Source organism: Mus pahari, chromosome 13 (assembly GCF_900095145.1).
Source record: "Mus pahari chromosome 13, PAHARI_EIJ_v1.1, whole genome shotgun sequence".
Lineage (NCBI taxonomy): Eukaryota > Metazoa > Chordata > Mammalia > Rodentia > Muridae > Mus > Mus pahari.
In genome coordinates, this window is record NC_034602.1 from 73,655,516 (window position 1) to 73,669,929 (window position 14,414).

Sequence of the window (14,414 nt, forward strand, 5' to 3'; positions counted from 1 at the left end):
TTCCTTTCCTTTCCTTTCCTTTCCTTTCCTTTCCTTTCCTTTCCTTTCCTTTCCTTTCCTTTCCTTTCCTTTCCTTTCCTTTCCCTTCCTTTCTCTTTCTTTCTTTCTTTCTTTCTTTCTTTCTTTCTTTCTTTCTTTCTTTCTTTCTTTCTTTCTTTCTTTCTCTCTCTCACACTCTCTTTTTGTCTGTCTTTTACTTTTATTTCTTTTTCTTCTTTCTTTTTAATTTTTAATTTTTTTGTTACACAGGACTAACCACACCAATTGTGCTTACAGCTTGTTTTGTTTTATATTTACATTCATATAACATAAGTACCAGTATTAAAAACTCAAGAAAACATCTTTTGCCACAACATAAAGTACCACCAGTACTTTGCCAAGGGGTTGTAATCCCAATTATCCAAACACTCAAGTGCTGTTGGATGAACAAAATAGCAAAGATACTGGACACAAAAAGCATGAACCATGCAGCTGTTAACAGCACAGGCTAAAAAAGATGAGGCTTCTTTGAAAGCTGCCACATATGGATGCAGGTTAACTGCTCTCCCTTGATCGCGTCCACTCTGGTGTCTGAATGTACTTTTCTTGCCCCAACAACTATGTAAAAATGATCAGAAAAACTACTCACTCCAAGGTCACCTGAGCCACAGCGTCCATTGAACTGTATCCATTTTCCATGAAAATCTCTGTGTACCGACCCATTTTGATTGCTTCCAGCCATTCACCTACGGATCTGTAGGCCCCAGACCCCAAAGAACCATGTTCTGCCAACAATGTAGATACTCTAAAACACACAAAACATAAATATTAGAAGTTACAAACTGATCCTTTTTTGATTTGTACTTGTAGTGTTCAATCAAATTCAATAAATCTTTGGGACAAAAGTTAAATTATAGGGAAGATATACAATCATCACTATGACAAATAATTCAAAATACAAGTGTAGAAAATAAAATTAATCTTGAACCTTTATTGTAGTCTGTGAATGTGGGCTTATAATAAACTAGTACATTTTCAAAAAAGAAAGGTATTATTTTTGTATGTTCATTTTTTGATGGCATTAAATAATATTCATTTTGTAAAGTTGTCAGTAGCAATACTGTGTGGAATACCATGACGATAGATAAGGCATTCTGTCTATCCACAGATGGTGGTTTTAGCAGAGGCATTATGTGCAGGAAAAGCAAATCCATAACCAGAATAAGTTGTATTCTCCAGCTAAGGTTTCACATGAACCCATACATTTGATTTCAGTTTCCATGTTTCTTACATAAATTTCAACCCAACAAGGGCAGAATAAAATTCCTTATTTTCTCAGCAAACTTTGCCTACTCAAATACTTCCATTTTAGGATATGATACAAAAGTTCAACTCATTCTTGTTTGTCATTTTCCCTCACAATCTATCATAGTATCCATATGACTTAAAGGACATTTTATATCTGACCAGTTCTATTCTGCTTATCACCAACTTAATTCAAGAAACCATCATAGTAAATCAGTACTGCTCCATGCACACCAGGCACAAAACCTGGAGGATCAAGCAGGAGCCTTTCAGGCTAATGATACCGGAAGTTGTCATGCAAGCATCCAAGGAAAGGAGGCAGTAAATAAATCTGCCCTGGTATAAAGCCAAATGCATTGCACAATAGCACTGAGTATAGCAGTGGTAGGAACAGCATAGTGACAACAAACACCTTTCTAATGTGACTTAAGGCTGTTCAATAAAGGTGAAATCATCCTTACTGGTGATAACCTACACAATTACTCAGGACTAGTGACATCATGGACCTTGGAAAAATCTAACAATCACTTCTTAATTAGACCAACATCCGTTGTAGCTGCATGCTGAATATCTAAAGTCATACCCACAGGTAAGTGTAGGTCTCTTCCTTCATCTAAGAAACTTCTTTGCAACAGAGACCACTACAGAAGACCACAACTGGTCAACATGCAGAGAACAAGTGGTGCCTGACGCCAAGTCACGCATCTTCAACACAATTCTTGTACCTAAAGCTCCAGGGCACAACAGAAGATGGGGGCAGATTTATTTTAAGAACTAGAGCATGAAGAAGTCTGCTGTGACACTGTGTCTCCTAGAAATGTCAGGGAAGGTAGATCCATGAACGCTCAACAACATAGTGGGTGAAATAAGACCTGTACAAGTACTATACAAATGTGCATATTAACATGGGAAGAGAAAACTTTCTCATGGGACCTTAACCCTAGAAAAATAACTATAGGCAAAGAGGAGATACCAAGAGTAGGGTAGGGGAAATAGTTTTTTTTTTTTTTAACTTTTTTTTATTATTATTTTCTTTATTTACATTTCAAATCCTATCCCGAAAGTTCCCTATACCCCACCCCTGCCCCTGCTCCACTATCCACCCACTCCCACTACTTGGCCCTGGCCTTCCCCTGTATGGGGCATATAAAGTTTAAAAGACCAAAGGGCCTCTCTTCCCAATGATGGCCCGATTAGGCCATCTTCTGCTACATATGCAGCTAGAGACACGAGCTCAGGGGGTACTGGTTAGTTCATATTGTTGTTGCACCTACAGGGTTGCATCCCCCTACAGCTCCTTGGGTACATTCTCTAGCTCCTCCATTGGGGGCCCTGTGTTCCATCCAATAGCTGACTGTCAGCATCCACTTCTGTGTTTGCCAGGCACTGGCATAGCCTCACAAGTGGCCGCTATATCAGGGTCCCTTCAGCAGAATCTTGCTGGCATGTGCATTAGTATCTAGGTTTTTTGGCTGATGATGGGATGGATTCCCGGATGGGGTAAGATGAAAGGATGAACTATCCAGGGAAATAGGTTTTTAATGTGTTTGTTTGTTTGTTTTGTTTTTCATGGAGTAATCGAAGAATTGGTTATCCAATCATATGCATATAATATTGTTTATATATATTTAGTAAAGTGTGTGTGTGTGTGTGTGTGTGTGTGTGTGTGTGTGTGTGTGCATGTGTACAGTTAAAGAAACTGAAGCCATAAGTTTGGAGAATTTGAGAGACAGCAAGGGGAAGGAGGAGCAATGGAGGAGATGGAAAGAGGAAAGGGAAAGAAGACAATTATGCAGTTGTATTTTAAGTTAAAAAATATAAATGAAAATAAATGGCATCTTCATGACTCTCCTGCACAAATACTGTAGCCTCCAGATTTTCTAGAATTCTGCTTTTGTTCTCCAGTGCAGAAACAAATACAAGTTTTTACAATGATTTATTTTTAGATCTCCCATCCTCCCTGTGATAGCTCCCTAACAGATGAATATCTAGATCCGATGGCTAAGCCTGTTTTTCGCCTCTTAGCTCACAGCATAACACACTCTAGATAGGTGAATAATTGTTGAATGATGGAGTATATTGATCTCTGACCACTAGACAAAATATTATAAAATTTTTAAAAATAAAAATAAATGAATTAGGTAAATAGTCTTTGAAAAATAATTTAATGAAACATCACATTTTTAAAAATATTCAATTCCAAGGAACACTCCCATGATGAAAGTCGAATAGAGTTTGGAAAACAGGATCATGAAATATACAAATTTTGAGATATTCAAATATTATTCATTTTGTTTCTGGGTCATCAAATCTTGTGACATGAATGAGAGTGGTTAATGGGCCAGGAACTTAAACCCTGCAGAATTAGTGGTCAAGGATGGGTACTGAGTCACATAGTCTGAAAGATATGCACAAGCATAATAAGATGCTGTATTCAATAAACCATAAGCCATATATAAGAAAATACTATATACCAGATGTAAGAATGTAAAAATGGTGATTATGAAAAATCAATATGATTTAGAACATTAAGTGCTTTTCCCTTATCATCTTTCCTTATATTCATTTGTGACAATCACCTCAACATCATTCAAATAAATAGAGAAAGGCTTAATATTTACTAAAGGGAATTTTAAAGTAGTTATTTAGCATATGACATACGGATAATTGTTAAGAAGATATAGGCTTCGGCTGTTATCTTAGAAAGTTCAAAGAACATCAAAAGATTTTGAATGCTCATTTCTGACTTATGTTAAAACAGCTTTCTGCCTAGTGAAGAAGTGTTGCTTAGAACCATAGAATTCATGCAACTTCATTGTAAGCAAGCAATTATACTCAGTTTACTTTAATAGGCATCCAATTCAGCTACTAGCATGATTTCCTTTCTTGTAAAGAATATACAACGGCATTAAATACACTGAAAGTAATAATCTAGTAAATTTCATAATTTGAAGGTAACTTTATTTTTATTAGAGGGAACACTTCACCATTTTTCTGATAAAGAGAAAAAATATATTTTCCAAATACTCAGTATTATTTAAATGTATTCCTACTGCAATTCAGAAAAGTAGAAACTATGGTTATTGGCTTATACACATATTTCCACACAATTATTCATTTATCAGTTTTAAATCTTCCAACTGAATACTAAATGATGAACCAAATATCTCTGTACAAGCAGATAAAGTCAAAAGAGTCCTTGCTTTCATCAATGTTCATAAATTGAATGATATGGTCTAATTATATGTAAATGACCATTGGTGAAATGTATTCTAAAGAGTTCATGGGTAATCATAGTTAGACATCTGTATTAAAATACACCAGTGCTTTCTTAGCCTCTTATAATCTCATTTTTTTACCTGTACATATGCTCCAAACACATTTGAATCCTGTTTTCTAATGCTATTTCAATGGAGATCTGCATTTATTTTCATGACAATGACACATTACACAACTAGGTTAGGCAAAGGTCCTTTTAGGTATAATTGCTCATTCTTCTGTTTCTTTCAAGGGGGAAACATTATGGAAGATTAGAGTTAAATAAACTAATGCCATACAGATTCACATATTAATACTTAACTGACTAAATTGATAAAATATATATGACATCAACCTGATTAGATATACTCATGAAAATTATTCAAGTCTGGCCTGGTACCTGCTTGATGCATTCACCAGTGTCTTCAGACTACTTGGGTTTCGTATCAGTTTGTCCAGCATGTTGACAATTTCATCAAACTTGGGCCTGCTGTTTCGATCTTTCTGCCAGCAATCCAGCATTAATTGATAGAGAGCAGCAGGACAATCCATGGGGCTTGGCAGGCGGTAGCCTTCTTCCACTGCCTTGATCACCTGTGCAAATGAAAAAGAGAACTAGGGGTCCACACCACCAACAAGGCAACAAAGAAGAGTCTGAAAAATACCTTTGTCTAATTTCTGACTTTATTCTTACTTTTGTTTTAGTGACCAAAATTACTATTTTTTCTTTTTTTTTTATTATTTTATTAGATATTTTCTTAATTTACATTTCAAATGCTATCCCAAATGTCCCCTATACCCTCCTCCCACCCTGCTCGCCTACCTACCCACTCCCACTTCTTGGCCCTGGTGTCCACCTGTATGGGGCATATAAAGTTTGCAAGACGAGGCCATTTTCTGCTATATATACAGCTAGAGACAGAGGAGCTCTGGGGGTACTGGTTAGTTCATATTGTTGTTCCACCTAAAGGGTTGCAGATCCCTGTGGGCATCCTCAACTACTTTTATTTGTTGTAAAACATTTTAAAAAGGAGGAGCTTTTGAACATGTTGAAAAGCTAAATGGTCACCCTGGCAGCCTGGAGTAGTGGCACACTCCTTTAATCCCAGCACTAGGGACGAGGGGCAGATGATTTTGGTGAGTTCGAGCCCAGCCTGGTCTATATACTGACTTGTGGGTCAGCCAGCACGATGTAGACAGAACCTGTCTCAAAGATCAAAATCAAAAACAAAAATAAGACAAAAAACTAAATGCTGGTGATTTTTACCTGTAACCTTTGTGGAGGGTACTTTATAAAACTCATTGCCATAAACAGTCCATATTTTATTCATTTTTACATTTTAGAATCAAATAATGATTAGAGGTTTTTTTTTGCAATGTCTCTGAATGTACATTTTGTTGTTGTTGTTGTTGTTGTTTTTAAAGTATATGCAGTCATATTTTCACAGTACCAGAATGGCAATTTTATTTCAAAAGAGACTTTTGGATGGTAAATGATGGATAAGTCAAAGGCTAAATTAGCATAACTGTCTCATGTATCATTTAATAATGTCAAGGTCTGACTATTTATTATCATCTTTGGATTTCTGTCAGGAATTTGAAATGACTGTCTACTGGCAAAGAAATTACGAATATTTATTTTAGACACATGTATGAGCATCAATCTCTTTGTGGGGATTAAAAAACATGTATAATGTTGGTGCTGATATAAAAATGTTTAACTTCAAATAATATGTGTTTGTATTACTATGGTCTCTTTAATTCATTTATAAAAATATCCCCAAATGTAATTAAGGAATGTGGTCTCAAAAACTTACTATAAGTACACTTTTAGGTAATTAATCTTATTATCCCCCAAATAATTTAGGTATTGTTAAAGAAAATAGAAAATAAAACTAGCAAAGGTATTTTGTAAGGATAATTTTCAAGGACTGGAAATAAGTCAATATCTTCACAATAATGTGAGTGAAGGGACTGAATGTGGTGGTGGGTGGAAAGAGAAAACTACATCTGCAAAGTATATATGACTAGGAAGTAGAGGGGAAAATCAGAAATCAAGAATGTCAAACACATCACACTGAAAGGTGATTTCTGTTATCTTGCAGTAATGCAAATAATGAAGGAAGGAAGTATTATCAGGTTTAACATGGGACTCCTTCTTACCTGAGGTGAGCACCAACATTATACATGTTTCTTAATCCCCACAAAGAGATTGATGCTCATATATGCCATGGATTTGCCAATGACTATGTGGGTACTCAGGAGGAGATGGAGGGCCAAAAAGATGGCCATACATGATGCACACACAGTACTCATGAGTAAATTCTCAAAAAAAAAAAATGTGAAAATTTTAAATCAAAGTTTTATTTCAACTGAGCATCTAGTCTTTATATATAATTGTTAAATGGATAAATTATACCAATTCTTTGACTTTAATATAAGGACAATGTTTTTGTATTTTGTTTTTGTTTTTGTTTTTGTTTTTTATTCTAGGTGATTTGTATTCTAGAGGTTCATGTGGTGGAAATTCTACCATCGTGCACCAGGTTGATAAGCAACTCAAGAGGTGGTAAAATCTAGTGGAAGAAAATTATGTCAGAATGTATCATTCCTGGAAGAGATTAATTATTGTTCTAATTATACTGAGTTATATTTTTTTTTTCTTCCTTGTTTCTCTATGATGCTTTGAGGCTTCCAAGTGTTTGTATTCCAGTTGACCGGGCTACATGCTGTTTGGAACTCTCATCCTTCAGAAGCTCGAACAAGTCAATAAACGTAATTTCTTTATATGCTGTGGTGCTTTCGATGACAGTGGCCTTCTAGGCTGATATTTGGATGCTCCTTCCCCAGTTGGAGGAACTGCTAACAAAGTCTTAGAATTTAGTCTTGGTAGAGGTGTGTCGCTGTGGTCAGACTTTGAAGCTTCAAAAGTCTCATGCCATTTCCTGTGTGATATTTGCCTCTCATTTGTGGATCAGTAGGCAAGCTCTCTGTTGTTACTCCTGTCAACAAATAGCCATTGTGCTTTAGCTTTGAACTCATCATAAACTCTAACCCTCTGGAGCCCTAAGTGGAGTTCAATTCAAAGTGGCTTTGGCCTTGGGAAATTTATCAGAACTGAAAAGTAATTAATACAGAAGTTTACACCAGAAAGTGGGTTATTTTTATGTCAGGCCCAATCATAATGTTCGTGAAGGAATGTGGAAGATCAGGGACTTTTGGACAAGTAAAGTGGTTGATTGTTGTAAGTGGAGAAAAGTGTGACTCCCTGATTGGATGTTCGAAAGACATTAGTGCTTAGAAATTTGTGGACCATCAAGGCCTGATCTAGGAGTATGGGGTGGGGAGCAAATTAATAACAGGCTTGAGACCATTCTTGTGATCTATTTGCAAATAATCTGGGTAGTTTCTGCCCTCGCCCTAGGAACTTGCCTGAGATCAAGTCTAAATTTAAAGTAACAGACTAATTTCTTTGAAGTACATTTCCTGAGAGCCAAACAATGGCTGCCAAGTGAGAGACAACATTAGGTATGCTAATGCAGGTCTACAATGAACATGAACAAGTAGGGCAAAATGAAAACAAAAACAGAAACCAAAAAAAAAAAAGTACAGTTTTTAAAGAAAATGAGCATCAGGATGTTTACTATTAAACTCAAAGCATGTGATGAAAGAGATTAGGGCATTAAGATTTAAATTGGAAAAAATGGGGGAAGGTTCCATCAGGGCAAAAGCCTTCACAGCTAAGCTTACAACCAGTGAAACCAAAATGGCTAAAGGAATTTCTAGCTCCTAAAATATACATCTCTCAGCAGCTGACTGAGACACAGGCAGATACTTACAGCCAACTTTTAAACTGAGGTCTGGGCCCATATGGAAAACTTAAGGGATGGATTGAAGGAGCTGAAGGGGATGTTAATCCCATAGGAAGAACAACAGTATCAACTAATCTGGACCCCTGAGAGCTCCAAGAGACTAAGCTACCAACCAGAGAGCAAATTCGGGCTTGTCCAAGGCCCCCAGGACACATGTAACAGAGGACTGCCTTACTGGACCTCAGTGGGAGAAGATGCTTCTAATCGTTCTAATGGTTTAGAGATGCCCCAGGGAAGGGGGATGCCAGGGAGGTAGGGAGGTGAAAAGGAGAGGAGATAGGGGGCACCTATGGGAAGGTGGACCAGAATGGGGGGCAATATTTGGGATGTAAAGAAATAAAATAATTAATTAATAAAAGAATACAAGTCAAAGCAACTATGAATATGATTCAAGGGACCAGGATACACCATGAATTTGTAGCCAAACATTGCATTGTTGTTCATGTAGTTCTGGTCTTTGAGCCGTGAAAGATATACATGTAAAAGAATCTTGCTCAGAGAACTGTTGTTCCAGGCAATGTATACCAAGGCTGTCCCAACATGAAAGTTCTGAGAGGGCTAATGACCCTAGAGGTCATTGCATAACCCTGCAAACATGAAGCCAGGATCTGATTGAAGACTCTAAGATGTTAGACATACCAGAGACAATAGAAATTGGATGAATAAATCAGGACACAGAGAGTGGGAATAGCCAGAGATGTATGTCACAAGAAGTAAGGTTTCCAAGCAAGAGCCATCTAAACAGTTAGATGTTGGATAGGGTACTACAGTATTTGGAGTTTGTATTAGGTTTTGGTCTACTCCCCATGACCCCACCCCACCCCCTATTCTTTCTTCTTGGAATCTTAACATATGTTCCATGCCATTGTATTTTGGAAGAAAGTAATTTGGTTTTTGTCTGTCTGTGTTTGGTTGTCTTTGAATTTTAAAGGGGGCTATGTCACTGGGGGTGCTTGTTTAATTTTTATTTGTAGATTGAGATGTGAGCTTTCAGTTGCCACTCCAGTCAAATTATTTGGTGCTTGATGCCATGTTGCCCAGGATTGATGAAGCCCTAACCCTCTGAAATTAGAAGCCCAATTAAATTATTTCTTCTCTAAGTTATCTCGGATGTGGTGTATTTTAGTAACAGTAGGAAAGTAACTTAAGTATATGCTGTCTTGCAGTAAATATTTTGCTACTATTATACAGAATGTGCTAAGACAACCAGTTATTCATTGTGATTTACAGCATCATTTATATACACATATGCATATAATATCCACATCAGTCACTGAAAACTATATAGGATTGATAGTAGGTATACATACATTACAAAGGTAGGCAATGCACTTTAAAGCTCTATATTCCTGTGACCTTTTATGGACATTGTAGTACATCACAGTCAGTAATAAATCTATTGGATTAGCACTTGCAGAATTAAAAAGAAAATGAAGGGAAAATAAACTGCCTAAGAAAATACAATGTAAATCAGAGAAGTGAGTGAAATACAGATTAGTATAATTACTGACAGAATTTTGAAATTATTTGTTTAGTAGAATATGTCTACTCATATATTCAAGAATACATACTAGAGAATGTCAATGTGTTTAAATATAAAAGTGTTACATAATGAAATATTATTTTTTTATTTTGTATTATGGAAAGTGTTGATGTTTAAAATGTTTTCTGGTAACAAATTAGATTCCACTAACTATAGGACACTATTAGTGCTTCAGAGGTTATGGTCTCACGTTTCTTGAAAATCATCTCACTCATTTATGCGCATTTTTACTATGACTCCTTTTGCTCTGTGATGCCAAAAGCAATCCTAAATCAAAAGAAGATTATTGAATTCTGCTTTCCTATCACAGAGGAAGGTTCCGTGAGATTTGGAGTATGTTCTATGAATTTATAACATCATACTTTATGAAAACAAAGGTCCCCTTTTGGAGTCACTGCCACTTTGTAAGGATAATTTTTCTACTTCTATGCATCAGAATGGAAATATCTAATATACAAGAAATCCTATATGGGAGCCTGTGAAAGAGTCATTTGATCCCCAAAGGGGTTGAGACCCACAGGTTGAGAATCATTGCTCTAAGCGATCAATACAAGATATAAGCTTTTATAATTATTAACAGAAAGAAAAAAATATCAAATTTCAATATGATCCAGATTTCAAAAGGACAAATTGAATATTAGTGATGGAAAAATGATCAAAGCAAAGACTATATGTCTGTCCCAGCCATCATAACATAAGCATTTGAACTTGAAAAGAAAGCGCCTTAATGGTTTCTTTCATGTTAGCCTTATATACTTCTAAACTTTAATTATATTTTTAGTGTAAGAAGGATATTTGCATTCCTGCCTATTAAAAACACAATATAACTCATCTTATATTTCAAACATTAGCCGTTGATAGATGGTTGGCTCCTTCATCATCTTTAGAAATTATACTGACATGAACTGAGTGGAGCAACCCTTCAATACTGCTAACGCTTGGCAAGAGGTTTGAGGTTGGTTTGTTTTGTTTTTTTCTAACTGTAATTTACTTTCTTTTGCCTCAACTCACTTTTAGCTCTTACATAAATAATATTTCCATGGCAACAAACGCATCACATGGTAAACAGTGTATTTTATATTTTTCAAGTAGCTATTTCCACAATTAAAATACTATAAGAGTCACAACTTGAAGGAGAAAGAGTATCTCTGTACTTACATCCTGATTGGTCATCTCCCAGTAGGGTCTCTCTCCATAAGATACAACTTCCCACATTACGATGCCGTAGCTCCAGACATCACTGGCAGAGGTGAACTTTCGAAAAGCTATTGCCTCCGGGGCAGTCCATCTGATTGGAATTTTGCCTCCCTAAAATTAAAAAATACATACACATATGCATATCTATGCAAATATATATATATATATATATATATATATATATATATATATATATATACATATATATATTCATATTCTTGCATACTTCAAGGGCATTCAGGGATATTGCGGCTTCTTTGAGAAGATCTAGAAAGAGATGTAACATTTTTAAGTGAATCTGTTTGACAGCAGGCAGTCTCTATTCCCATCTCTCATCCCATGAGCACTTGTAGACTAACAACTAATTGGCTGTCGGGAAGGTTTCTGCTGTAAATTCTGTTTGACGCTTGGAAGGCATAGAGGATCTACATCTCAATTATAGTGCTCAGGATGGCAGAGCTGAGTAGGGCCTGGGCACTCAAGCACATCAGTGAGGGGGATGCTGAGACTGGAAAAGTAAAGGACTCTGAATAAAAGTGCAGGGTTCTGCATGGCTTTTATTAAACTGCAGAATTGTAAGTGGAATGTCTCAGTTGTTAAATAAACTGAAAAGATATCCACCCCTCGCCATTGTTTCATTTCTGTAAGACTTGATTTTTTTCTCCTCTTAATTTAATGGCATACATTTGTTTTTGTACAGTTGGAATGTTAAACCTAAGAAATGCTACTGCTTAATCGAAGTATTCAAAAGAGTACTGAGCTAGGGGTATTCAGAAAAAAAAATCACATTTTAAAGTCATTTTTCTGTCTACTTGCTAAGACATGTTGAAAGAGAGAAATCTCCATTGCAAAAGCAAACCTTTCAAGATTTTTGAGAAAAAAGTTTAAAGTCAGGATTGAAATTTTGGAAGAAATAAAACTTAGGCTTAATATGTTTGTATACGCACACACACAATAATATGTCTGGAATATTTTTTGGAGATTGTTTTGCCTAGTAAGTATATAGGAAACAGTGGATCACACAAACATACATGACATGCTTATTTTACTTTGCTTCATTTTCATTTGTCCGTTTTTTATTTAACTTTTGATTTTTTTAATTTTTTAATTTTTACATATGTATATGTATGTGTGTATGGGGGGTTCCTATAAATGAAGATACTGCAGAGGGTCCCAGATCTCCCAGGGCTAGAGTCACAGATGGTTTAAGTTGCTTGATGTGCATGCTAGGAACATAACTCATGTTTAACGCATGTTGTTTACTAGAGCAGTATGTGCTCTTAAGAGCTGCCATCACTTCCAGTTGTTGATTAAGTTTGTATTTCCTTGGTTTTTGAAATAGAATCTTGCTTTGTAGCCTAGCCTAGCCTTGAACTTATGGCTCCCAGCCATCTTCTTGAGAGTTAGGTTTGTGAGAATTTTATTGAGTATTTTTGCATCGATATTCATAAGGGAAATTGGTCTGAAGTTCTCTATCTTTGTTGTGTCTTTACGTGGTTTAGTTATTGGAGTAATTGTGACTTCGTAGAATGAATTGGGTAGAATACCTTCTGTTTCTATTTTGTGGAATAGTTTGAGAAGAACTGGAATTAGGTCTTCTTTGAAAGTCTGATAGAACTCTGCACTAAACCCATCTGGTCCTGGGCTTTTTTTTGGTTGGGAGACTATTAATGACAGCTTCTATTTCTTTAGGTGATATAGGACTGTTTAGGTCATTAATCTGAGAGAGTTAGGAGTGGTAGAAAAATCATTACATTTTGAGTGTTATGATTAAATTATCTCTTCCCATATTTTAGTTATTGATCATGCTGAGCTTCATCCCTAAATCGTTCCTCTGCTCATTGGAACAATATGTGTGTATCACTAACTTTTGAGACTCACAAACCCGACTGTTTCTCACTATATATATTTTCTAGAACTCCTGCCACACTACATTTGTAGAAGGAAACCTTGAATGTATCAAGGTCTCTGGTTATTCTTCAAGTGCTGCTGCATAACACAGTGGAAAAAAATCTACTTTTAATTTAACTAAGACAGCCACCCAGCAAAACACCAATAGACTTTCCATAACCTCAATCTTGCATGGGCCAACTTTATTAAGTGCAACTCTAACCCCAGGAGAGTTCTTAATTGAGTTTTCATTTAATGAAAATAATGGTAGCAATAGGTGTAGAAGAGAAGGAACTTCTCATCAATTAATTCATTGATTTAATGAAATGACCTTTGGAAGTCTTTGTTTGCTTAAACAAATTACTCTTGCTTTTTCCTCATTTTACACATCCTCAAAAATCCATGTGCCACAGTCAAAGTTGACAAAATGAAACAAGCTCCCTGAATAATCTATTAAAGAAATTCTTATTAGACACCAATTTTTACAGTATCATTTTATAAGGAGATACATAACGCACAGATTACATATTAAAAATTAGCAATGATGAGTCTGTCATTCTTTATTGAAACAAAGTTAGTTCACTTGTGCAATGTAAGTATATAAAATACTCAGACATTGAGAATATCCAAGATGATAATTGGAATTCCCTAAACACGTATTAAAAGGTTAAACTTGAAAATGTAAAGCAAATAGACGGTCACAAATTCTTTTTATAAAAATAGTGAAGGATTCCCTTGGCTAATTTATATAACATTATTTCAGGGAAGAATTTGTTTGGTATAAGCTGTATATTTATTATAGCTATTATGCTGTGAGTAGTCACCAATATTCCATAGGTGTAGCCTTAATAGTTATTGTATGTTGTAAATCAAGCAGGGAGACATTTCAATAGCTCCAGAAATTCAAAACTTTTAAGAGACGAAAGGTGTTTTTCCAACAACATAAACTCAAGATGAAGAATAAACTACTTTTTAAATTATGCCACAGTTGAAGATACCATAGTAGAGATATTTTAAAATTTCCAGTGGTACTATCTATATATGTTTATATGTGCATGCACCCATACCCTTTATCCATAAATATATCAAGTATATATGTGTATATGTATTATAAGAAATTCTTTATTTAACTTGCACTTTATTTTAAATACTTTATAACAATCACTACACACACACACACACACACACACAAACACTGCATCTTTATGAATTTAGAATTTCTGTTAGAATTATTGTTATTTGCATCTGTCCTCAATAGGATTTTTTTTTTTTTTTTTGCTGCAATAAAACATCAAAGTAACATGGGAAGAGAAGGGTTTATGCTTACACATCACTGTTAATTATCAATTGACATCAGAACAGGTACTCAA

At 35.5% G+C, this 14,414-nt stretch overlaps 1 protein-coding gene across 10 annotated transcripts in view; it reads right to left on the minus strand.

The window, feature by feature from the left end:
- Epha5 (EPH receptor A5) overlaps positions 1-14,414 on the minus strand; it is a 334,366-nt gene that overhangs the window by 9,302 nt on the left and 310,650 nt on the right. For 9 of the 10 annotated variants that reach the window (XM_021211296.2, XM_029545116.1, XM_021211294.2 and 6 more), the window contains 3 exons: positions 11,116-11,265; positions 4,943-5,136; positions 629-784 (listed from right to left, as the gene is read on the minus strand). In XM_021211296.2, coding sequence (XP_021066955.1) covers positions 629-784; positions 4,943-5,136; positions 11,116-11,265 — 500 coding nt within the window. Of the gene's footprint in view, positions 1-176; positions 785-4,942; positions 5,137-11,115; positions 11,266-14,414 lie in introns of those variants that run through there. The other variant, XM_029545118.1, reaches the window with a different exon arrangement.